The sequence below is a fragment of the Nicotiana tabacum genome, chromosome 13 (assembly GCF_000715075.1).
Source record: "Nicotiana tabacum cultivar K326 chromosome 13, ASM71507v2, whole genome shotgun sequence".
NCBI lineage: Eukaryota > Viridiplantae > Streptophyta > Magnoliopsida > Solanales > Solanaceae > Nicotiana > Nicotiana tabacum.
The window spans coordinates 95,047,893-95,074,006 of NC_134092.1; the positions used below are offsets into that span (position 1 = coordinate 95,047,893).

Consider the following 26,114-nt stretch of genomic DNA (forward strand, 5'->3'; position numbering starts at 1 on the left):
AAAAGGCCAAGAACTATAGTAAACTGATTGTTTCTACTTTTCTGTATCTTCATATACATAAGAAAAATCTGCTAACAATATATTTTTATTTGATTCAGGACTCCTGCAATGTTCCGTTACCTGCCCCAAAGTTGAGGTTTTGACTGACCATGAGGAGGTTGTGCGGTTGTTGCATGAGGCTCTTACTCGGACCGGTGCCCTCGGATCTTCCGCAGGTGCAGATGCTTCCTCCAGGAGTCCACAACCATAGAACAAGCAACCAAAAAGGCAGTGTTCTTCCTCAGCTGGGAATAAAAATAAGAAAATAAAGAAGGCCACCCCGAGCTAGCTGCAACCACTGTGATAATCGATGATGATATGGAAGCCAATGATGAAAAGGCTCCCCTTCAATGGAGATAACGATCTTCATCAGCTGAACAAAATGCTCAATCTGGAGAGCTTAGAACCCTAACCGAGGGCGAGGTCCGAGCACTCTAGGAAGAAATAGATTTGGTGGAGAATGTCGATTCATCTTTTCAGGTCCCAGTTGCTGCTTCCGCTCCTATGAGGTTGGATACCGGGTCTCTTCTGCCTTTGGTTGATAAGAAACCAATAATCAGCACTGCCTCTGTTGCAGTTGCTTCTCAACCTACAACATCATCAGCTTTATCTCCTTCCACACCAGTTGTGCCTTCATCACCAGCAACTGCAACATCTCCTCCACCTCGCATGCACTCGAGAAGTGAATATCTCCCCTCCCCAGTCCCCTGACCATGTGAATTTGAGGCACAACTACTCACCCCCTTTTCTAGAACCCTGAGGGAGGTGGAGCGTTAATATCTTAGTTTCAACGGAGTGCCATCTGATGTCCAGGCCGGTGGAGCTTGCCAACTATCTGAAGCCGCTGGCTACGAAGAAAGATAAGAAGAAAATACACTCTCTTTTAGGGGAGTGTATGTTGAATAATGCTATGCATAATGCGGAAACCGTACTACTTGTTTTCTCACTATTTGATTTTATTCACCTGCTATAACCGGGTTTCTAACTTTGATATATGCTTTGCAGGCCAACTTCCTCACTTCTGAAGGTCTTCAAAGACTGATCCTTGATAAAGAAAGACTCATGTCCGAGCGGGATCAGCTGTTGATCGAGATAAATTAACTCGTTGCACGCCTCCCGGTACTTGAAGCCTGATTACAACAGAGTTAGCAGGAGGTGATGGCTCACAGTCAAGCAGCCACTCAGCTGCATACACAACTTCAAGACGCAAAGGCTAGGTGTCCTGAGTCTCAAGATGCTGCTCTTGCTGCTACCGAGCGCGATTCTTCCTCCATTGAACGAGCAAATAATTTGGAGGAAACTTTGAACTCCAAGCTAAAGAGGCTGCTGCTACGAGTCTTCGGGCAGCTTGTCGTGCTGAAGATAATCGATGAACTCATTCCTCTAGTCCCAGACTATGTTGGTTGTATTTACTTCACAATAGTTGTCCACATCCAATACCGAATGCATGAGTTAAACGACAGTACCGGAGTCCGCCGTGGATGACCCCAAATTGGCCAATGTATCGACTTTTACATTCTCTTCTCTCGGGATATATGTGATCGACCACTCCCTGAATTGTGAGCAAAGCTTGAACTTTAATCACATATTGTTGCATGTGTTCCTCCTTCGTGTCGAAAATTCCATATACTTAATTTACTACCAATTGGGAATCACATTTGATTTCATTGACCTCGGAGCCAAACCCCTAGGACAATTCAAGTCCTGCAATTAAAGCCTTATACTCGGCTTCATTGTTAGTCAACAGAACAGTTTTTATGGCCTGCCTCAAGGTTTCCCCCGAAGGCACGATTAGGACCAACCTGAGCTCGAACCCTTTTGGAAGCTCTGTCCGCGAACAGGGTCCAAACACCTGATGTCGTTTCCGACACCATCACCGCTTCTTTTGCGGCCAAAGGTAGTAACTCGAGACTGAAATCGATGACAAAGTCGGCCAAAACTTATGATTTGATTGAAGTCCTGGGCTTATATTCAATATCAAATTCACTAATTTCAACTGCCCATTTGGCCAACCGACCCGACAACTCACGTTTGTGAAAGACATTTCGCAAGGGAAAGGTCATCACAACGACTATCGAGTGACACTAAAAATAAGGCCTAAGCTTTCTAGAGGTGACTACGAGAGCTAAGGCCAATTTTTCGAGGTACGAATAACGAGTTTTCGCTCCAAAAAAATATTTGATAACATAATAGATAGGAGATTGCATACCTTCGTCCTCCCATAATAGAATGACACTTACCGCTACCTTAGAGATCGCTAAGTATATCAGCAATTATTCGCCTTCCCCCGATTTTGATAGTAGCAGAGGGCTTGATAGATAACGTTTCAAGTCTTTTAAGGCATGTTGTCATTCTGGAGTCCATTCGAAGTTGTTCTTCTTCTTCAGAAGTGAGAGGAAGTGATGACATTTTTCCGAAGATCGAGAAATGAACCTGCTTAGAGCGGCCAATCTTCCGTTTAGCCTTTGGACTTCTTGCACACTTGTCAGTTGGTCCGGGATGTCCTCGATGGCTTTGATCTTATCGGGATTCACCTCGATCCCCCTTTGTGACACCAGGAAACCTAAGAACTTAGCGGAGCTAACCCCGAACGCGCATTTTTCGGGGTTGAGATTCATGTTGTGCTTCCTTAGGATATCGAAGGTTTCCTCGAGGTATTTTAAATGGTCACCTGCATTCAAAGTGCCAAAGTTCATTATGAACGAAGCCTTTTCCTGATCCTCCAGGTTCATCTTAATTTGATTGTACCGGGAATAGGCATTGAGGAAACTCATCAACTCGTGCATGGCCATTGCATAAATCATTTGATCAATGTTTGACAGCGGGAACGAGTCTTTCGGGAATTCCATATTCAAGTCTTTGTAATCTATGCACATTCGAAATTTGTTATTCTTTTTTGGAACTGCAACTATATTAGCTAGCCAGCCGGGATACTTTACCTCTCGGATTGAACCAATGTCAAGTAATCGAGTTATCTCTTCCTTAACAAACCCGTTTATGACCTCGAATATCGGGCATTTCTTTTGCCTTACTGGAGGGATGCTTGGGTCTAGGCTTAGCTTATGCACGACCACCTCTAGGGGGATACATGTCATATCCGAGTGCGACCATGCAAAACAATCTACATTAGTTTTAAGGAAATCAATAAATCTTGACCTGAGCTTGGGATTGAGTCTTGTTCCCAAGTGAAATTTTCTTTCCAGGAATTCCTCAAATAGAGCTACTTGCTCGAGCTCTTCCGTTGTGGAGTTAGTTGCGTCTGTCTCTTCCGGTACCTGAATGTATCTCTGTACCTGGTGGGATTTCGGCGCCCCCTCGTCTTTATCATCTTCACTCATCTCGGGAGTAGGCGTCGGTTCCTGTAATAGCTATTTGTTGAGTTCCTTCCTCTTACTGCTGGAAACTGACACTGCGTTCATTTCTCTTGTTGCCAGTTGATCTCCTCTTATCTACTTGATTCCCTCTAGGGTCGGGAATTTTAGCAGTTGGTGATAAGTTGATGGTACAACCTTCATCTTATGCAACCATGGTCTATCGAGGATTATGCTAATTGTTCTTGGCCAGGTCGCTCAAGAACTCCCTGAGATGGCCATTCTTCAGCAATTTTGCTACCTCATCGCGTAGATGTCGGCAGTCCCCAATTATGTGATCGTCAGTTCCATGATATTCACACCATATGTTGGGATCCCTCTAGATTGGATCAGATTTGATTGACCTCGGGAACCGTGCTTCCTTGATGTTTCTCACTGCCAATACCATCTCCACTATGCTGATATTGAAGTTATAATCCGACAACCTGGGATATGAGGAATCCCAGGTCCCCGGTACCTTTTTTCTTGTAGCAACCTGTTGTTCCGATCGCGGTCAGTTCTTCTATCGGCAGCGAAACTATCCGACGACCGGAACCCTTTGCTGTCGCGGACTTCGGCTCTCTCATAAGGCAAGAATCAACTTTTGGAAGAACGCCGGTCTGCATCAAAATCATCCTTGAACTTATCCCGGTTCTTATCTCGGTCCTGTCCCTTGGTTGATGCCGGGAAGCCGAGTTGGTCATCTTCTATCCTTATCTTTGATTCATAATGGTTATGGACGTCTGCCCATGTGGTTGCTTGGAACTCGAGCATGCTTTCTTTCAACTTTCGGGAGGAGTTGGAGCTCCTCGGGTTCAAATCCTTAGTGAATGCCTCAGCTTCCCATTCATCTGGCACGACCGATAACATCATCCTTTCTTTCTGGAACCTGACCACGAACTCACGCAGTAATTCAGACTCTTCTTGCGAAATTCTGAATATGTCCGCCTTCCGGGCCTGGACCTTCCTGGCCCCGACATGAGCCTTAATGAAAGAATCTGCGAGCATCTCAAAGGAATCTATTTAGTATTCGGGTAGGAGTGAATGCCATGTCAAGGCCCCTTTCGTAAGGGTTTCTTTGAATTTCTTTGGCAGAACTGACTAAATCTCATGTTAGGCCAAGTTGTTTCCTTTCACTATTGTTGTGTAAGTCGTGATGTGCTCCTGAGGGTCCAAAGTTCTATCGTGCTTCGGTATGTCTGGAATTTAGAATCATTTCAGGATCAATTCTGGTGCTGCGCTCGGTTTAAACGACAATTGGTTGTACTTCTTCGAGTCCGGGCCCTTCAACACTGGTGGTGCTCCCGGAATTTGGTCCATTCGAACGCGGAACTCTTTCGCGTTGTGATCCATCCGCTCATTTATTTCTCTCATGAATCTCATGAGTTCGTTCTTGAAGGGATCATTACCGTTGTCGTTACGGGATCCACTACTGGTCTCCCCGGCTTCGTCAAAGTCGACCTCACCCCTCAGGTGTTATTATCAACTCTTTGAGCCGCTTGATTTGCAGGAGCGCCGAGAGGAATGAGACCTCTTCCGTTCGCATTGTTGGAAGCGCCTGATAATGCGTGCTTTAGTTCTATCATGACATGGTCTTGTCTCTAGATATGGCCCATGATGGCCTTTTGCTGCTCTCTCAAGATCCTTACTGCTTCCACAACATGCTCGTCCTCAACGTCATCAGGAGTTATCTCCTGCACATGTCGGGGATATTGTCTGTCATGGACCGGAATGCTACATCCTACTCGTTGTGGGTGCCACTGTTTGTATCCTCATGTTGAGGCAGATTTTCGTGTGCCTCAACGTTGTGTGCGATGTTGACATCGTTAATTGCCATTGTTTTGATTTTTGTTGTGAAACAAAGAATCAAACAAGTTAGTAATAGACGCAAGGATCAACTCAATTACGCAGATGTCTAAGTCCCGCGGTGGGCGCTAAACTGTTTACCCGTAAAATGGTACAGTTGAATTTGTTGCGTGGTTTATAGACAAGCAACCTGATATGATCCAAAATGATAAATAAATTAAATTAAAAGTAAGACCTAGCGTTAAAATCAAAGGAAATAACGAGCTTGGCTCCGGGAGCAATGCTTCCGAGGACAGCAGTAAGAGCAATATCAGACAGAAAGTAAAGTTGCATTATTTAGCTTGAGAATAAAGTATAGCATAAGTTTTTCTAGAGATTTCCTGTCCTTACAATGGTTGTTGAAGTCCCTATATAGCTATACCTAGGAAACAAGATCCTAGGATCAAGCCCCTCTTAAATGACAATAATGAGGGTCATTGATGAATATGTAACGGCAGACCATGAATGCTAAAATTCTCTGCAATGACTGTCTATTTAATATTAAGGAATATTCTTCATTAAATGTCATCTGGTAACAAATATTCGTTTACTTCCGTTGACTGCGTTCCCTTCGGGATCTTACCCGATATCAACCGTAGTTATTGTCCTTGGTCTTGATTTTCACTCTATTCATCTTCCGCCTGCCTCCGGTTCCACATGTCATGCAGTCATTCGATCATTTAATATAAAACAATTTTACCCTATACACAAAGCACGCCGACCGAAATTTGAGTAATTTTAGAAGCAAAGAGAACTGCAGCTGCAGATAAATGGTGAAAATGCATCTGTCCCTTTTGTCAAAATGCCAGAGTTCTTGGTCGAGAACTAGTAAATGGGATAAATAAAAATATTATGTTTTTGGCTGGAAATATTACTATGTGGACAGTTTGTTGAAGACAGTGAAGGTTCTCCAGCTATAGATTTTGCAATCTCATGCTTTTGCTTGACTTGACTAAACAGTCTGCACATGAATGGAGTCATACACAAAACAAGAACGCATGTTCAAAATTGCTAGGTGTATCTATAGTAAACACACCTCTTAAATCCCTGCTTTTTCTTAATCAAACAAATTATTGGTTTCTTATTTACCAAAATTTATGCACAATAAAAGATGGAGATGGTGATGATAAAAACATGAAAAATTTATGTTGAATGATAATTTCTTTAAGTAATAGTTGGATAGGACTAAATCAAGAGTTTTACTTGAGCTGCATTTACAAATACAGACCAATAACCAGGGCATAGTGTTGTAGGCTTGTAGCCGAGTGTAAGATAAATAAATGCTACTATTTACAGTTGTTCACAGCACAAGCAAAAGCCAGAAAGCAATGCTAGTCAGCCCTTACTTATGGTACATATGTAAGGTATATATTAGAAGTGCTCTAAACAGCATGAACTGCATGACTATCCCCCCAGCCTATCATTCATTCGAAACTCGAAATGCTTTGCTTGGTGTGATTTTCCTAATCATCCAGTAGGAAAACCACCCCATTCTTCTTGATGAAGTCATGTGTTGTGTGATCAACCACCTGCACATGATGTACAATAGATCAATACATCCACAAAAGAACTGATGCATTCATTGCAAATAGCCGATATAAAACAACTATTCACCAAATGAGGTTTTATAGGCCAGCACCACCTTGATGATGTTAGTCTGTCCTCAACTTGATGGTGCCCATTCACATATTTCACAGTTTATTTTAGTGTTAAATGGCTCTTTATGACTGTTAAGCCCAGCACGAGATATCTAAGGATATTGCTGCAGCCATATAATAAACAAATGAAAGTGCCCCCTCACTAGATGTTTAAGAAGGTGATTCAAACATTTCAACACTTTACATAACAAATGGAGAGTTCAAGTCTCGCCATCATCTGTCAACCAAATATTACCTGCTTAACCCAAGAAAAAGGAGCTGGCCCCCATGGGAAGGGGAGGGCATGTTGCATACCAAAAATATAAATAAGAAAATCAATCTCTAACAACTAACAGCTTATAAATAAGACAGCTACAACATTTCAACACATGATAATGGCAGTTAGAAGATATTGTAATGTATGAATCAGAATAATGACATGAATACACACAAATTTAGTTTTCCGTCACATCCCAATAGATGTGAAATGTTGCCCAGAGAAATGGGAGGAAAAAGATGCTGAGTCTCCGACCCTCCCAGATATCAATTTTGCTTATATAAGTTTCTCATAGAGGTCCTGTGTTAGAAGTCTTCATCTGCTGGAGCATTTTCTTTTCCAAAAGTTTGGTTCACTAAAGCTTCAAACTGGTTGAATCATCACTCTTTTTATCAACAGAAGCAACTAGGCTTAAAAATTAAGAACCAAAACAATAATACTTAACGTTACCAAGAAAAGAAAGGGGGTGATTCCCTGGTTAGTCTAAAACAGTATTTCCATGATGCATGTAATCAACATGCATAAATGTGATCAATTCAACTGTAATAGTAGAAAACAGAAGATCCTTACATTAGTATTGTTCAGCTCCAGATTGTAAAAGTCCATTTTGTCATCTGTAAATAATGGCCCAGCATGCCATGTACCATGGTTCAGCTTTACAAACTTTGGACCTGAAATTCTGAAAGCCTGCACTTCACCAACAGCAGGAGGCACATAAAAGTGCCCACAACGTGACTGCACAATATCAGCACCTGCAGCGCCCTTGATATCAGCTGGATCCACAATAGATGGCTTAGCAACTCCAAGATACCAAACATTGCCTCCAATAGATCCCAGACATTGGGTCACATTGGCATGATGTGTTATCTTAGAAAATCTGAGCGACCGATCTTTCAGCTGCATAACGTAAAACCTGATAGAAAACACCACGTACACAGCTCAACTCGCTTAATCATCTCATTAACTAATCCAACAAATGATATTTGGATAAATTAAAAAAGAAAAACTATTAGCTGGTCTAGTGGTTAGAGCATAGTACATGATGTGTGGGTTAGGGCGTTAGGCACACATCAGGGGCAGAGGCGGAGCTAGGATTTGAAGATATGATTTCAGAATTCTAGTCTTTTTAAGATTATTTGTACATTATAAGAGATTTCTTTACACAAATACAGGGTTTGAACCAAAGTTACTGGGTTCGACCGAACACCTAATCAGCATGCTAACTCCCCCTGATCAGGGGTTTGAACCACAGACAAAAGTGTGGTATTTAGTGGAGAAGGTTAAAAGAGCAGGCCCATTATCTATTAAGTTTCACATCATGCTCACTAACCCTCAGGAATATTTTGGTTATCAATACATACAAACAGCCAAGATTCAATTTTTGATATTCCTAGGCTACACAGTTAGGTTTTCTAATCTTATTTGTATGAAAATGAGTTCAATTGAAGCTGGTCTTACAGTAATTCGTCATAGCACCAGCATATTTATTAAGAAGAACATCATTATTGTACAAGAAAATGTTATCTGAGATAAATAAAGAAGAATCCTGACCTGGGAATGCCACGGCTCAAGTCAAGCTGAGCATCACGAGGTCCAAATTCTTCCCCATCAGGGGACGCCTCAATTACTTGACCGAACTCTTTAAAACTCTCAGGGGTTGCTTCTATGGGTTTCAGCTTCACCACGGACGACGACGTCGCCGTGTTAACGCCGGCAGCAGATTCCATTGATACAGAAAAACAACGGTGGCTTAAGCGACGGCGAGTCGAAAACAGTTGATGAGGAGATTTTATGCATGAATTCGCCGGAAATGAACCGGAACTTTTGTCGGCGACCGGAAATCCGGCGAGTCGGAGAGGAACAGTTGAAGCTTCTGTGACCACACTATGTGGCCAAGCGGATGGGGAATATATCAATGGCTTCAATTTCAGCATCTTTGAACATCACCCGTACATTCGGCTTTGACCGTAATTGCTCGATAATAAATAAGAAAATAATAGGCAAAAAGGCTTTTAACCGTACCCGATTGTCACGTGGTAAAGGAGCTTTCAAAATTCACATGGGAACACTTCAACTTGAGTATAAGTGAACTAACAAACAACTTCTACATTGAATCATAGCGGGTGCATTATAATTTCACAAATGTGACAAACCTACCACGTGTTAGGTGCAAAAACCCACTAAGCACCAACTATTTCCCATTCATTTTTTTTTACCTAAAATACCCATTTTTATTTTTATTTTAAGTCGCCTCTCTCAATTTCCCTCTAACATTTTCAATCGTATGCTCAAATGGAGAGAACGATTGTCATATGATTTTTCGCTCATTAGATCATCTGAAGGTTGTGTTTATTTTTCTTTCAAAATCGGTCCCAAAATAAGAATCCGAGACAATCGTGTACCGTCGCTTTCTCCTCCACCAGAAACATAGAAGTCATTAAAGGTCTGATTATTGTCTTTCATGAAAATTCTGGTTGTTTTCTTGTATTTTTATTCGTTATTGAAGATGATCATGATAGAATAATATTTTGTATGCATGCAATGGTTTTTTTGTTATTTAGGGTTTAAAATTAGGGCTTTTTGGAATAAGATACTAAATTCTTATTTTTTTCTCTGGATTTTGTCGGTTCCATCGTTGATTTGGCATATAGGGTTAAAAAATTAGGACTTTTTATCATATCGAAAAATTTTATCTCTTAAAATGATAAAGTTAGGGTTCTTTTCCCGCATTTGCTTGTTCTTTTCAAAGACGTGTTCAGATAATATTGTCTCTTTCTTTTGAATATTTTACTGATGTGGACTTATCTTATTTTCATAGGCGTAGTGAGGCGGGATGGTTGTTCTTGTGAAATTACAATTTCACAATCAGGGACAACTGATAGCTGGCCCATTAATGAGGTATGAAAATGGTATAACATGACATACTATTGTAACTGCTGACACCGATGAATTGCATGTTATTCAATTCAACAAATGGGCAAATGATATGAGGTACTTAGGTGTGGAGAAATTTGCATGTCAAAGTCAATAAAAAGGGACCATTTCGATTTATTAAGTATGATGTTGATGTGTTAGAATTCTTCAAGGACTTTCATGATGGGGATTTTATTGATGTTTATTTATGTCACATTGTTAATATACCATGTGTTGATATTGAATTGGATGAAATGTTAAGTAGTAGTGTGGACCCCAGTGATATCCCTATGACCAAACAACTAGCTTTAGTGAAGTGCCAAAGAGGCAAACAAGTAAAGCTAATGTTAGGGCAATAAACTCACCTACCAATGATATAAATATTGGTTGTTTCACTGAGGGGAAAGGTAAAGGGAGGGTTGCTGATATAGAAGAGTCTACTGAGGATGAAGGGGTGTTCTACAACTTTCATCTAGCCATAGATTCGGATTGTGATGAATTTGAGAGTAATTCTGAAAGCGAGGATGTTGAATATGAGGGTGTTTTTGCTTAAAAGGATACATATGACTCACTTTATGATGTTGATGAGGATGTTGTTAGAGAGACAAGTAATATAGAAGCTGACATTGTTGCTGCTAGACAACAACAATGGAGTTTGGGGAGGGTAGTGTGTACGCAGGTCTTACCCCTACCCTGGGGTAGAGAGGCTGTTTTCGATACACCCTCGGCTCCCTCCCTCCAAGAACTCCCCACCTTGCTCTTGGTGTGACTCGAACTCACAACCTCTTGGTTGGAAGTGGAGGGTGCTCACCACTAGAGAAATTCACTCTTGTCAAAAGAACTGAAAAGAGAGATCTAGTAATGTTAATGTAGATGAGCTACCTAGTGGTCCAGTAGGCATTGGCCCTGGATTTGAAGACATTTACAAGGAAATGACTGCTAAATATTCTGGCAAATCGGGAGGGGATGAGCAGTACCTAGACAGTTTAGATCCAGGGAGTGAGGATAGTACTAATGATGATGTAGATGCAGATGATGAGGTGCATAACCTTCCTCCAAGAAGATACAGTAGAAAGGTCTACTTTGACCCTAACTGTAGGAAAATTATTTTTCAAGTGGGAATGGTCTTTGAAAATGTTAGACAATTTAGATCTGCTTTACAAGACTATGCTGTACAGAGGAGAGTTCAGTTAAAGTTGAGACCAAATGAGAGGAATAGGATCAGGGCAACATGTTTGAACTCTAGTAGATGTAGATGGCATATTTTAGGCAGTTTATAGGGCCACACACAAAACTTCATTGTTAACACATTCATGCTTCCTAGTCACAAGAAACAAGCTTCCTAACACAACTTAGATAGTTAAACATTACAAAGATAAGATCCTAAATCAGTATGATATAAAGCTCAAAAAGTTGCAAGAGCTGATAAGGATTAAGTATGGTGTGTATATAGGAAAAATAATATATGCCAGGGCTAGACAGAAGGTAACGGGTAAGTATTTAGGTAATTACAAAATGGAGTTTGCTAGGGTTTATGATTATGCTGACATGATAAGAACTACTAACCCGGACAACACTATTGTGGTGAGGATTTTAAAAGAAATAGAACCCGGCAAAGAGGTCTTTGTGAGGATATACATGTGTTTACATGCTTTGAAAACAGATTGGTTAGAAGGGTGTAGAAATGTAATTAGATTTGATGGTGCATTTCTAAAGGGAGTGTGTAAAGGTGAGCTATTGTCATGTATTGCTAAGGATGGTAATAACTAGATGTACCCTGTTGTTTGGGCAGTGGTTGAGAAAGAGACCAAGAACAGTTGGTCTTGGTTTTTTAGGTGTCTAATGGAGGAGTTGAAACTGACAGAATTTGAAGGTGAAGGACTAACAATTATGTCTAATATGCAGAAGGTATGTGTATTGTTTTAATCTTATTTTTTACTTTAATATTTAAGATTGCATTGGATGAACTCTAACAGTGTATTTTTGTTGTTCAAGTTGTATTTGAATTGATGCCAAATGCTGAGCATAGAATATGTGCAAGGCACATATGGAGCAACTGGAAGAAAATCTGGAGTGGTGAGGAAAGAAGGAAGAAGTTCCGGGGTTGTGCAAGAGTTTCATTTGAAGCATTTCTGAAGGTTAAACTAGATGAGTTGGCAAAATTGGGTGGGAATAAGATAATAGAAGACTTGCTTAGATATCCCAAACAGTTATGGTGCACGACCTTTTTTCAAGAACAACATGTGTGAGACCTTCAACAGTTGGATACTTACTTCTAGACACAAGTCAATCATAACCATGTTGGAAGAGATCAGAGTGAAGGTAATTGAGAGGATGACTAATATGAGAGAATTTGCTACAAAGTGGAATTCTGATATATCTCCTATGGCAATGAGGTACATTGAAGAGCAATCTATAAGAGCCACCAAACATGAATATAAATGAAATGGGGACACTGGATTTGAGATCCAAGATGGAATTTACAAAACATAGTTGATTTTGTAAAGAAGGAGTGCATATGTAGAATGTGGCAGTTGAAAGGCATACCCTGCTCCCATACACTTTGTGCAATTTTTTTAAAAAGGTATGACACTGCTGACTATGTTGAGCATTGGTATAAGAAGAAAACATACCTCAAGGCTTTCAATTGTTACATTCAACCTACGACCAATATGGAGATGTGGCCTCCAACTCAAAATCCCAAAGTTGAGCCTCATGCAATTACTAAGATGCCTGGTAGACCTAAGAAACATAGAAAGAAGGCTCCAGATGAACCTACAAAGAAATATGGTAAGAGATCAAGGAAGGGGACACCAATGACGTGTTCTAATTGCAAGACAGTATGGCATAACAAGAAAGGTTGTGCAATCCTGGTAAGAATCAAATGCTTCTTATACTTTAAGTGTTTTTTAGTCTTTTGCTGAATTTTTATGTTCTGGGTGTTTTAGAAAGGTCAAAGTTCACTTGCTGGTGCTGGGAGTAATACTACAAATGCACGTGCTACAACAACTGCATCAGGAGGTCATTATGGTACTACTGCTGGTGGTGGATCTGCAGCACAACAATCTGCTACTATTGCAACAGCTAGATCCGCAACACAACAAAATTCTGGAACTACTGCTGATAGTGAATGAGGAACACAACAATCTGGAACTAAAGAAGAAAGATCAAGGACTCCTCAACAAATTCTTAGAACTTTAGGTGAAAGGCCTAGGACTGCTGGATTTGGAATACTATTTGGTGAATAAGGGACAATCATAGAGAGGGTAAGTATGTGAAATTCTCTCCAATTATTGTGTCTAATTACTATACTAAGTTCTAAATTATATTTCTATTTGGATGTAGTTTGAGTTAAGGGACAGAGTCACATATGATCCTAGGCAACCAATTGATGCTAGTCAGATCAATATTGATCTTAGATATAGAGCACCTAGACTAAGGTGGAAAGGAACAAATGCAGTAACACAAAGGCAGCTTCAACAACGGGCTAGAAGGAGACAAACTTAGGCAACCCTAAGCCAATCTGAAACTCCTTCTTCAACCAAGCCTGAGTCAATCGCACTCTAACTTCAACCTGTCTCACCCACAATGATTTGAAAAAATATTTCTTTTTGTGAAAGTTTAAGTTTGTTAGTATCAAAACTTATTTGTAGGTTATTTTATGGAAGATTTGGTTTGAAATATTCAGAACTTAGTTGTAAACTTGTTTCTGCTAGTATGCAGATTTGATGGCCTACTAGTGACAATCCAAATGGATATTTTGAACTTGTCTAATATATGTTCAGATGTCAATGCTAAGCATAACTATTCATTGCAGCAAAATACTTCATACACTTGACATTGTCATTGTTTGTTAAGAATAAATATACAATACAAAGGTTCTAAGATAAGAATAACACTACAAAGAGCAGTGCATCAACAACAAACACAATTACATATTGTTTTCCCATGTTCCTTCGCTGCTCATTGACGCGAATTCTTGATAGCAATCCTGAAATTACTAGCTTGTAATGATCAGGAAGAGGTGGGTCAACCCACCTGAAAAAATTACAGCAACCAGTTATACCATAATTTGAGCATCATAAGAACCTTCTACCCGGATTGGTGAGCTTCCAGGTTATGCACACAACTACGTCAACTTTGCAATGACAAACTATACAACTTTTCATTGTATTCTTGGCCTGAAGAATAAAATATCCACCTAGAGAAGAAATAATTTGACTTGAATCTGTAAAAAATTTGAAGAGAAGAAGAGATTTAGAGCTTGTATAAGTCAAAAATGGAGGTTGTAGGCCAAAGGAGGAAGAAGAAGCCCTCTAAATAGATGGGCCCTTGGGTTTATTACCGTTGACCATTGAAAAAAATCACATTCACGCTCCTGCCAGGCGTGACTTACATGCACAACAGCTGACTAGGAATAACTGATGCCACATAGATTGATTCAACTGTTAGGGGTATTTATTAGTTCACTTATGCTCAAGTTGAAGTGTTCATATGGAAATTTTGAAAGTTTATTTACCGGCATGACAATCTGGTACAAGTTTAAGTGGCCAAGAGGCCATTTTGCCAAAAAAATAATAAGACGATTATTTCTTCTTTATTTTTAAAGGATGAAAATTATAAAAATAAAAATTGAGGACTACCAATATTTTTTCTTTTTATAAAGGTACACAAATTAAATAAGCATCATTTTTTTTCCTGACTAAACACATCAATGACTTTACGATCAAAGTTTGACTCTTATCATATCATCATATCATATCATATAATATAATATTATAAGTGTAAAGTTTAAAGTACAAAATTAAAAGACCAAAAAATTCAATAAAAATAAATTAACCTTTTTGCCCTTCATTTTGAACACCACTTAATTTTTGTACCAAAAGGTAAAAATATCTCATACTATTCTATGGTAACATAAAATAAATTTAGCAAAAACAAGAGAAATATAAATCATACGAGTGGAAAGATAGTAATCAAGTTAACTGGGACTCAAGAATAAAGTTTATTTGAAGATTAATATCCAACAAGAGAAATCTAAATCATACGAGAGAAAAGATATCAAATACCTTGTGGCTTACTACTGAAGATCGCTAGAATACCTAGTGGCTTGCTACTCAAGACGTTTGAACTAGTTTAGTTTCAATACGAGTCGTATAATAAGTTTGGAAGTTGGGACTCTAGGTATTAATTACTTGGTTAGTTGTATCCATTTCCATAATCCCACGGCTGAAGAAAAAAAAAAACTTAATACTTTGTTAATTCTAAATTTAGTATATAAAATATATTTTTTATATATAAATTTATTCGGTACGGTTCGGTATTTTTTTGGTTTATTTTATAAAATTAAAAACCTACCATATTATTCGGTATGACTATAAATTTATATAAAAATTGACAATTTTGTTAAAATAAGCCTACTAATCGGTTCAATACGGTTCAGTTCAGTTGGTTTAGTCGGTTTTTAAAGGTCGTGACAATATATATATATATATATATATATATATATATATATATATATATATATATATATATATATATATATAAGCTATATTCGATATAATATTAGCTAATATTTAAGGATGTATACGGTCTCAAAAAAAAAAAGAAAAAGGGAAAAGGAAAACAAAAACGAAGCAACAACAACAACAATAACCAACTACAATCCCACTAGTGGGGTTTGTGATAGGTTTTACGCAGACCTTACCCCTACCGTGGGGTAGAGAGGCTGTTTTCGATAGACCCTCGGCTTCCTCTCTCCAGGAACTAACCACCTTATTCTTGGGGTGACTCGAACTCACAGCCTCTTGGTTAGAAGTGGAGGGTGCTCGCGAACATAAAAAAAAAAAAAGCCAAAAAGTTTTACAAATTTTAATTATATTTTGTTCCTGCACAAAAGTAAGACAAAATAAAATATACTAGTTCTGCAAATGCGATGGAAGCCTAAAGCAAAACAAGAAGACAACTTCGGTCAGCTACTGAAACCTCAGTATAAACCCCTTGTTTCTCTCTGTAAAACCCCAAAAATCAAACACCAATGAGTTCCCCAACTCCAGGATATCCTCCATTGAATCCTTCTCAACTAATCCAAACAATCACCACTCTTCTCTCTTCCTCCAAATCCCTCCCCAAATCCACTCTCAAATCCTACCTCCCTCACCTCACCCTTCCCATTATCCACTCCATTCTCTCCTCCCCTACCCTCTCTTCTCACCCCACCACCCTCTTCTCCTTCTTCCAATGGTCTCAATCCCACATACCCTCTCTCTCCACCCACCCCCTCCCTTTTCCTGCCCTCCCCTCTCTCTTATCCTCCCTCTTATCCCATCGCAAATTCAAGATTGCCAAATCCCTTCTCCTTAACTTTATCCCTTCTGATCACCCCCAACACCTTCTCCACCGTCACCTCCTTCACCCCATTTCCTCTTTCCCTCAACCCTCAAGGGATTTGTTGGATACTGCTATTGGTTCTTATTGCCAGTGTGAACAACCCCATCTTGCTCTTCAGATTTTCAAGAAAATGAAACGCCTTCGAATGTGCCCGAATTTGCTGACTTTTAATACTTTGATTAATGCATTGGTAAAGTACCCTTCTACTCACTCTGTTGATTTATGTAATGAGCTGTTCAATGATGTGCTTAAGCTTGGTTTGGCTCCGAATACAAATACTTTCAATATTTTGATTAGAGGGTATTGTTTAGTTTACAAGTTTAAGGATGCTAATGGCTTGTTGAATAGAATGAGTGAGTTTGGTTGCGTGCCGGATAATGTGAGTTATAATACTTTATTGGATGGACTGTGCAAGAAAGGTAGGTTGAATGATGTTAGGGATTTGTTGTTGGATATGAAGGGTAAAGGTCTCGTGCCAAACAGGAATACGTATAATATTTTGGTACATGGTTATTGTAAAATGGGGTGGTTGAAGGACGCTGCTCAGGTCGTCGAGCTGATGACGCAGAACAATACGTTGCCTGATCTTTGGACTTATAATATGTTGATTGATGGTCTGTGTAATGAAGGAAGGATCGATGATGCCTTTAAGCTTCGGGATGAGATGGTCGGGTTGAAGTTGTTGCCTGATGTGAAAACTTATAACACCCTGATTAACGGGTGTCTTGATAATAAGAGAAGTTCAGAGGCCTTTGATCTGCTTGAAGTAATGAATAAGAAAGGGATCAAATGTGATGAATCTACTCATAATACATTGATTAAATGGTATTGCAAAGAAGGGAAGGTAGAAAAAGCTAGAGAGGTGATTCAACAAATGGAGGAAGGTGGTTTATGTCCAGATTGTGTTTCCTACAATACTTTGATAAGTGCATACTGTAAAGCAGGAAATCTACCAGAGGTTTTGAGGATAATGAAAAGAATGGGTGAAAAAGGTTTGAAAATGGATAATTTTTCTCTCAATACAATGCTTCATACTCTTTGTCAAGAAAGGAAACTTGATGAGGCCTACGAGTTGCTCTCTGTTGCTCATACCAGGGGCTATCTTGTCGATGCGGTAAGTTATGGCACTCTTATTGCTGGGTACTTTAGGTGTGGAAATATGGAAAAAGCTCTTAAGCTTTGGGATGAGATGAAAGAGAGAGAGGTAATTCCCACTATTATCACATACAACATCATAATTGGAGGGCTCTGTAAATCAGGTAAAACTCAGCTGGCAATCGCTAAACTCAACGAACTTTTAGAGAAGGGCATAGTGCCTAATGAAATAACATACAATACTATTATTCATGGATACTGTTGGGAGGGGAACATTGAGAAAGCATTTCAATTTCACAACAAAATGGTGGAGAATTCTTTTAAGCCTGATGTATATACGTGCAACATTCTTCTTCGGGGACTTTGTAGGGAAGGCATGCTTGAAAAAGCCATTAAGCTATTTAATACGTGGATTGATAAAGGGAAGACCATTGATGTAGTAACTTATAACACCTTGATTACGGCTCTTTGTAAAGATCAAAGACTTGAGGATGCTCTAGGCCTTGTTGCTGAAATGGAAGAGAAAAATGTCCAACGTGATAAGTACACACATAATGCTATTATTGGTGCACTTACTGATGCTGGAAGGCTTAAGGAAGCAGAAGAATTTTTGTCAAATATGACAGAGAGAGAAAGACCATCTGAACAGCAGCCGCAAATGGATAACAGGGAACATGAACTCACAGCTGAATCTTCACATGAACTAGATCCAAGTTCAATTACTTATTCACAGCAGATTGATGAGCTTTGTGCAGAGGGAAGATATAAAGATGCGATGCTTATCTATACAGAACTTACTCAGAGAGGTATTGCTCTACAGAAGTCTACTTATTTCACTCTGATAAAAGGACTGATCAAGAGGAGAAAAAGTGTATCAAAGACAGGTTGATAATGACACCAAAAGTGTAAATTCTTGCTGTCATGCCCCTAGGCTCTGGCTGAGAATGATGACTTCAGTATCCATCACATACAATCATGCCCGGTATGCAACGCTGCAATGATCCTAGGTAAAAATATGTTCTTTTTCCTTGAGCACAGAGCAGATGAACTTTTCTTACACTTCCGTTTTTTGACTAGTTCGTGAGTAACTTAGTTGATTAAAATATTTTCTTGCTCTTGCAATGACATCCTTTTTCCTATTCGTAAAATGTGATCAGGAAGAAACAGGATGATAAACTCACTTAATTAGAGTTCATGAGTAAAATGTTTTATTAGGAGATGTGTTAGTGCAATTTGAGCTGCGATGCTGCAAAATTGGATTGGGGTCGTGTAACTCGGTAAGTTATAATTGGTTCTGGATGTGCAATTGACCTAACCTGCGTTCCAGTGCGAAGAGATCTTTGAAAGAAAGTTAGCATATGTACTGATAACTCTAACTAAAATACCATTCGGTGAAATTCCACTAAATTTGGGTCTTCATATGAATGTAGTGTCCCTGGCCTAATAATACGAACTTGACAACTGCTATGCATTGGGAAAACCCCTCTAAGATAAAGGCTAGTAGGCTTTGTAGACATCTTATGCGACATGATTCCCAGAATGCAGGATATCATGATATCTATTGTCCTTTCTTTTTTGGTTTCTTTCTTTTGGGTAACAAGATCACCTTGGAAATCATAGCAGAAACATTAATTGCACGACATCTTGCTAGCTTTTCTGATCAAAGAATTCTCTGAATACAATGAATAGCCATGTGGCAAATAAAGCTTTTGGAGCATATAATCATAGTCAAGCTCAGGATGCAAACGACTAAATTCCCATGTGTAAATGATCTCCTAAATTGAACACTAAAATTTGACTTATCCATGGGAAGAAAAAGGAACAAATAAGTTGGGGTAGGTTGGAAAACCATTTGTGGCTCAGGCTCCTTAGCGGTTTCCTACAGGGGATGAGTATATTGTATAACTTAGATAATCTAACTTCGAAATATCTGCTTGATGTGGTATGAGAATCAAAATAACACACAACAACCAACACTAGATAGAAAATAGGGAGACGAGATAGAAGTTACTAGAGATAGAAGCTAGAAAGGATTTAATCATTGGAAGCAAAAATTAAGCTTTCAATTATATGATTGTAGTCCAAGGGAGAAGGGAAATTGAACTCATACAAGGGAATACTTACCCAAGTATTCAAGAGGGTTCTATGGAGATATAAGAGGGTCTTCAGCTCACAAAGCAGCCTAAACATCAATGTTCATCCAAAAACTAACTAATGAACTAAACCCTAATTACTGTTTATAGTAGTAGATAAATCAACCTAAGTAGTTACTATAATACCCTTAAGCTAAAAGCGAGGAAATCAAGGAAATTTGCTTTGCCTAGCTAATCGGCCGCTTGGCCATTTAAATGTAGCCACCCCCTTTGCTTAAAATCTCCACTTTAGTATGTTGTAGACCTTCTATGTTTCTTTCATTGATCTTGTAAAGTCTTCAAAGCACTTTTTGTCTAGTTGAAAGGTCTTCAGGTCCATGATTGGCTAACCTGTGTCCCATCACTGCCAATTCCTCAAATGTTCAATGCATCTTAGCTTGTTTCAGTTAAAATTGGTGTGGAAAATGCAGAGCTTACCAAGGGCCTTAAACAAGTAAATACATGAGGAAATTCTTGCTGTTACTCGTGTAGTGATAGTGACAAAACACTGAGTCCGGATGGTCTTTCTATGTATTTCTACAGGCACTGTTTGTCGACCATTAAAGATAACTTGATGCAGGCTATAAACCATTTCCATAATCCGGAGCATTTTGAGAGAAGCTTAAATCCCTCCTATATTGCTCCCATTCCAAAGAAGAGCGGTACAAATGAACCTAAGGACTATAGACCTATCAGTCTGATAGGCAGTTTCTACTAGATTATACTCAAAGCTCTTGCATACAGATTATTTTTGCTACGTAAGCTGATCAGCACCTCCCAGACGGCTTTCCGTAGTGATAGAAATATCACTGATGTAGCTTTGATCGTGAATGTTGCTTGGACTCAAGAAGGAAAACCAAGAACCTGGAATTCTTTGCAATTTGAACATCGAGAAGGCTTTTGATCATGCCAATTAGAGGTTTTTGCTATATTAATTGAGACAAATGGGCTTCAGTCTCAATTAGGGCTGGCAAACGGGCGAGTTGGGTTGGATATGGGCGGGTCAAAAACGGATTAGGTAAAAACAAATAAAATATCCGACCGGCCCACATTTAATACGAATAAAAAATGGGTTAACCGTTGCTTCTTACCCAAGACTCTATATATGACTACAACCTTATCTTGCTTCTATATAGTTCTCTTAACTCCATCAAAGTGAGGCTTCGTGGATATACACTATATCGTCTTCGTATTATAGATATTATACCTTAGCTTCCTTTTTTTTTAAACTTGGAATTGAGGCAAAAATTTAAATTCCTAATTTGATAGCAGATTCAACTTATGTTTTCCACAACATTTTGAGATTAATATTCTGGAAAACATAACAATGAGAGGTTATGTCACAAATTTTCCAATTGAAGAACCTCTGGAAAATTTTAAAATGATTTATTGAGTTATGACTTAAAAGTCCACAAACCAAGTTCTTGTTTATACTTTATTTGAACTAAATAGCCATTATGTTTCCATATCATTAGAATATTAAAGGAATCCTCTTTGTTTAACAAATGTAATAACCTACTGTGGTAATTATATGTATTAGTGAGATTGCCTAATCAATGATTTGTAGGTAGGGTGGGTATGGTATGGTGGGTGGTGTTTGGGGTGAGGCTTGGGTGGTTGGTGAGGATGGGGGGACGTAGCATTGGATAGTTTCAGAAAATGATTGGAGGGTGCTGGTGATGATGATCCATTCTTGACCCATGGTTATCCATTTTCTAAAGCGGTTAATATGGATATGATCCATATTTTATCCATTTAAATAAATCAATTATACGACCCATTTTTAAGCGGATAATATGGGTAGATACTTGAAAAGTTTATCCATTTTTGCCAGCTCTAGTCTCAATGGATAAGTTGGATCAGCTTTTTTATTTCGTCTGTGAAGCTCTCGGTGCTCATAAATGGTACACCTCATGGTTGCACCTCATGGTATCTTCTCTAGTCAAATAGGATTGAGACCATAAAACCCTCTCTCTTATTCTCTTTGTTCTGGTCATGGAGGGACTTAGTAATGGTGGAAACATGTATAAACAGCGTAAACAAATAGCTAGGATCACTTGCACGTAATATAGACAACACATAATCACAAATTTTAATTGAACATAAAATCGATTCTTATCTCTTGAAGCGTGACCGCGATCGAGAAAAGAGCCTTCAAGTGAGAGCAAACATCCTTCACGAGATCATCCTCCAGTTCCACAGTCTTCTGCTGTGTGACTCACATAATACCCGGAATTGGCAAAACTCGTGTGGGCGAGTTTCTCCTAGGAGAATCGTATAGTAAAAACCATAGCCTCCTTATGGAATAAGACCCCTTTATATAGCCATGTTTTAGGGTTTAAAATCTTTTCTTGAACCTGTTGGGTCTTCCTTTTCCACCAAGAAATAGAATTCCATTTAATTCCTAATTATTAAGGCACATTAGGGACCACAATATTTAATTAACGAGGCTTCCTATTATAGACTTAATTCGAAATATCCGAATTAATACTACTATAATAAATTACGAATTATTCCACTAAAAATTCATAACTGCACTCCTCAGTTCAATTTCGAAATTCTTCCATTAAACCTTATTTAACTCCTCATGTTAAGATTCATATACTAATCAAATAAATTAAATTACTGACGATTTAAATTATTGTCTATCCCGTTTGCTTTGCATCTACTTTCTCATTTCCATGATGTTATTTTTCCTATGATTTCTATTGGTGATACTGATATTGTCTCTTTTCGTCTTCTTGAGCCGAGGGTCTTTCAGAAACAACCTCTCTATTCCCTCGGGGTAGGGTTAAGGTCTGTGTACACACTACCCTCCCCAGACCCCACTAGTGGGATTTCACTGGAATGTTGTTGTTGTTGTTATTGTACTGACGATTTAATTTATTGATTATTTCCTTTAGATTTTTGCTTAACTTATTTCATGTGACGGATACAAAATCTACCTGCAGGGTTTACACATGTAAACTTATAAGCTTTCATAAAGGTGTATCATCAATCTCTAGACCGAAACATGGATTCCATCAACTATCTCTTATTTTGCCAATGTATATCATCATTGTCCAATTTACCGGGCATATTGACCTACGAAAACATCTCGCCTTGTAATAAATCAAAACAATAATAATATACACAATTAATAATTATATCAAGATTAAGAGTATAAGTACATTTAATGGCTAGAGAATTTATTTTATTAAGTCAGTATAAAATACTTATTTCTACTTGGTCCGTTCAATACATACAAAATATACTAGCACAAGAAGTTGGAATTAAACCATTCCCATAATCAAGATAAATTATATTTAATCTTGTGCTACAATCATTCCTGATGGTTTGTTCAATTCCATCATTAGATTGTGAAGTCAAGCTTTATACTTATAAGAACCGATGATTTAATCTTTCGTGTATAAGCTGAACTCTATACACTATCATCTACTATATAAGTAATGGACACGGATGAATATATGATCTATTTAAAACTTTATTAAAATTGAATAAACAATTGTTCTATAATAAATACTATATCCAAACCAAATTCATTGTTAATAGTATATATCCCAACAAGTAATCTACTTGGTTGCTTTATCTTCACTGTTCCTTGAGCCGAGGGTCTATCGGAAACAACCTCTCTATCTCTATGAGGTAGGTGTAAGGTTTGCGTACACACTACCCTCCCCAGACCCCATTTATGGGATCAAACTGGGTTTGTTGTTGTTGTATCCTAACAAGTAAGCGTATACAGCTTGGTTCAAGCAATGAATTTCCTGCTTCTCTGCAAATTTCAGGGGTTTAATAGATTTGAACATCTCTAATGTATTGTAAGCTGATGACACCTTGACCTTGATTTTTCATGAAGCCAAAGAATGACTTTTGCTCTTAAGGATGATCCTAACAATTTGAAGGCAGTCTCCGGGCTTCATATAAATTATGCAAAAAGCTCCATCTTTCCTGTCAACAATTTTCCTGATATCCACTAACTTGTGGAATTTTGTAATGCAACATTGGCTCACTTCCCAGAAATTACCTAAGACTTCCTTTGGAGGAAAAACACAAATCAGTTGCCATTAAAAATAAGGTTCTTGAAAAGTACCCCGGACTTCCCACTTACACTATTCACTGTTTCCTGGCCCTGCTTCTATTTTAAAGCGCATGGAGAAATTAAGAGGGACTTTCATTGCCAAGGGAATAAACAGTTCAAGTCCTTTTCTCTTGTAAAGCGGAGCAGTGTTACCACAGACAAGCAAAAAGGAGGTCTTGGCATTAAAAACTTTAAGTGTCACAATGAAAGTCTATTCGCAAAATGGAATGGAGATTTAATGAGGAAGAAAATGCACTTTGGAGAGGATTCTAGTTGATAAACACACACCGGATTGTCGCTAGCACACCAGAGTTTCAAATGCTCCTTGTGGCATTGGAGTTGGAAGCATATAATTATGTTGTGATATTCGCGAAGCAAATGTTGACTTAATGGTAAGTTGTGGTAGAAAGATTAGATTTTGGGAACTCTTGATTGGACATACACCTCTGAAAAACTTTCTTCATGACATCTACAACATTTCTTCTCTTCATGATGCTGCGATGGTCGATTTTTTCGATGCCCAGGGATGGAATCTTTTCCTAAGAAGAATCTTAAATGACTGAAAAATCGAATGAACGTGTTCTCTTTTCAAGCTTTTTAGCTCTACTGTGGACCAGCATAAGGTTGATTCTATTAAATGGAAAGGTGGTGAAAAAAAATTAGATGGAAATCTTCTCTGTTTGGTGTGTTGCTACTGACTATTGACTTGTTGCAACGTGAAATTTTTGCCTTGGAGGAAGAGTTGGTACACAAAGCACCTTTACAGCTTTTTTGCTTCTCTTGGCTAGTGGCCAAGGAAGCATGTCTCACCCGGTCTAATCTCCGGAAAAGAGGAATACAGCTTTGTAACGGATGTCTTCTTAGCACTGAACGATCACTTATCCGACTTGGAGAATGTCATTGCAATTTTCGGCAAGAACTGAACAATGTCCCCTTCTAGATTGTTTAACCAACTGGAACAGAGTTGGACTTAAAAAAAAGGCACTTAAGATTTGGAATACCATAACCTTTAGTCATTTGGTAGACAATTTGGATTGAAAGAAACAACAGAAGTTTTGAAAGCAAACGGTAAATAGCCTTAAATACAAATATATATTTTTGCTAGCTTTTTGGTGCAACATGGTCTATGTAAATGATGTAGATTCCATGTTTAATGCGTCCGAGGAGTTGCACAATTGTTTTTGTTCATTACCAACTTCTTTGCCTGTTAATCGTGCTTTGCCCGCTTCGAGCTGACAATTAGCATTTTCGGGTTTGATAACACTATACAATATGATCTGCATGTTTTCATCCATAAAAGGCTACTCAGAATCATATCTAAATTATTTATTCTTTTTCTGCTACTTGTAGGCTGGTGAACCATTCGCCTTTCCCGATCAGATTGGCATTTGACTGTACTATGATCCTATTACCCGCAGTTCTCTTTTCGAACTTTGATCACCAATGTTGACCTTTCTTCATGTTTGGAAGCTTTTAATGGATTATGGGGTAGCAAATTGGAGGATGTTGCATGGCTAAAAGATGAAGTCTTGTTGATACAATTCTGACAAGCTCTTTTTAGAAGGAAAAAAAGAACCACCTTCCTGATATAACTTTGAGGATGCAAATGGTGGTTATCTCAATTCCAGTGGATCAGAGGAATGCTCAAGTCTACAGAAGTTGTGATAGAGGAAATGATAGAACAGCAGCAGCAGTCTTGGAAAAGGTTTAAATTCGATGTTACTGATCTATTACCTAAGAGCTCGACCATATAAAGGTTATAGACATCATTCTTGTCAAGCCACATGAAGTACTGTAAATTAAATGTGTTCTAGCCCAATTGGTATGAGTCTTTAAATAAACATGTAATACTCTTTTGCTCAATGTAACATTTTTAAGGAGAGACATGCTTTTGTTTCTCCGGCATTTAAGGAAGTTATTGAAATCTCATCTTGAAAGTGGCACTCCTGTTCCAAGAAATTGTAGCCGATCGGAATTTTCTTGCCCAGACGAGTTCCATGATAACTACTGCTTGATCCTAAGTTCCAAATTATGGTAAAATTGATGTAGGTATCTTGCTAAAGATAACTTTTTAGTGCTTGTCAAAATGCACATTCTGATAAAGAGTTAAAGTTATTATGGATAATATTAAAGGAAATCATAGTTTGGAAACTTTTTGACAAGATGAGTTGCTCTGATGGTAAGCGCCCTCCACTTCCGACCAAGAGGTTGTGAGTTCGAGTCACCCCAAGAGCAATGTGGGAGTTCTTGGAGGTAACTAGTGGGATTATATGTTGTGGAGCTAGAATTTCAACCTTATGAGTTTTGGATTTTAGAACGATGACTTCAATATTAATAGTTGGGTTCTAAGTTTAA

At 38.6% G+C, this 26,114-nt stretch overlaps 2 protein-coding genes across 3 annotated transcripts; one reads left to right on the plus strand and one right to left on the minus strand.

The window, feature by feature from the left end:
- Positions 1-6,376: 6,376 nt before the first annotated feature.
- LOC107786328 (uncharacterized) lies at positions 6,377-9,231 on the minus strand. Its single transcript, XM_016607788.2, has 3 exons — positions 8,700-9,231; positions 7,719-8,061; positions 6,377-6,763 (listed from the first exon to the last, which is right to left on the minus strand). The coding sequence occupies exons 1-3, from the start codon at positions 9,080-9,082 to the stop codon at positions 6,698-6,700; spliced, it is 792 nt and encodes a 263-aa protein (XP_016463274.1). The 5' UTR covers positions 9,083-9,231; the 3' UTR covers positions 6,377-6,697.
- Positions 9,232-16,003: 6,772 nt separating this feature from the next.
- On the plus strand, positions 16,004-25,702 carry LOC107786329 (uncharacterized). Of its 2 annotated transcripts, XM_075228191.1 has the most exons (3): positions 16,004-18,553; positions 23,538-24,151; positions 25,110-25,702. In XM_075228191.1, the coding sequence occupies exon 1, from the start codon at positions 16,099-16,101 to the stop codon at positions 18,433-18,435; it is 2,337 nt and encodes a 778-aa protein (XP_075084292.1). In that variant the 5' UTR covers positions 16,004-16,098; the 3' UTR covers positions 18,436-18,553; positions 23,538-24,151; positions 25,110-25,702. The 2 variants fall into 2 exon arrangements, with proteins under 2 accessions (XP_075084292.1, XP_016463275.2); XM_016607789.2 differs by lacking the exon at positions 23,538-24,151.
- Positions 25,703-26,114: the final 412 nt, after the last annotated feature.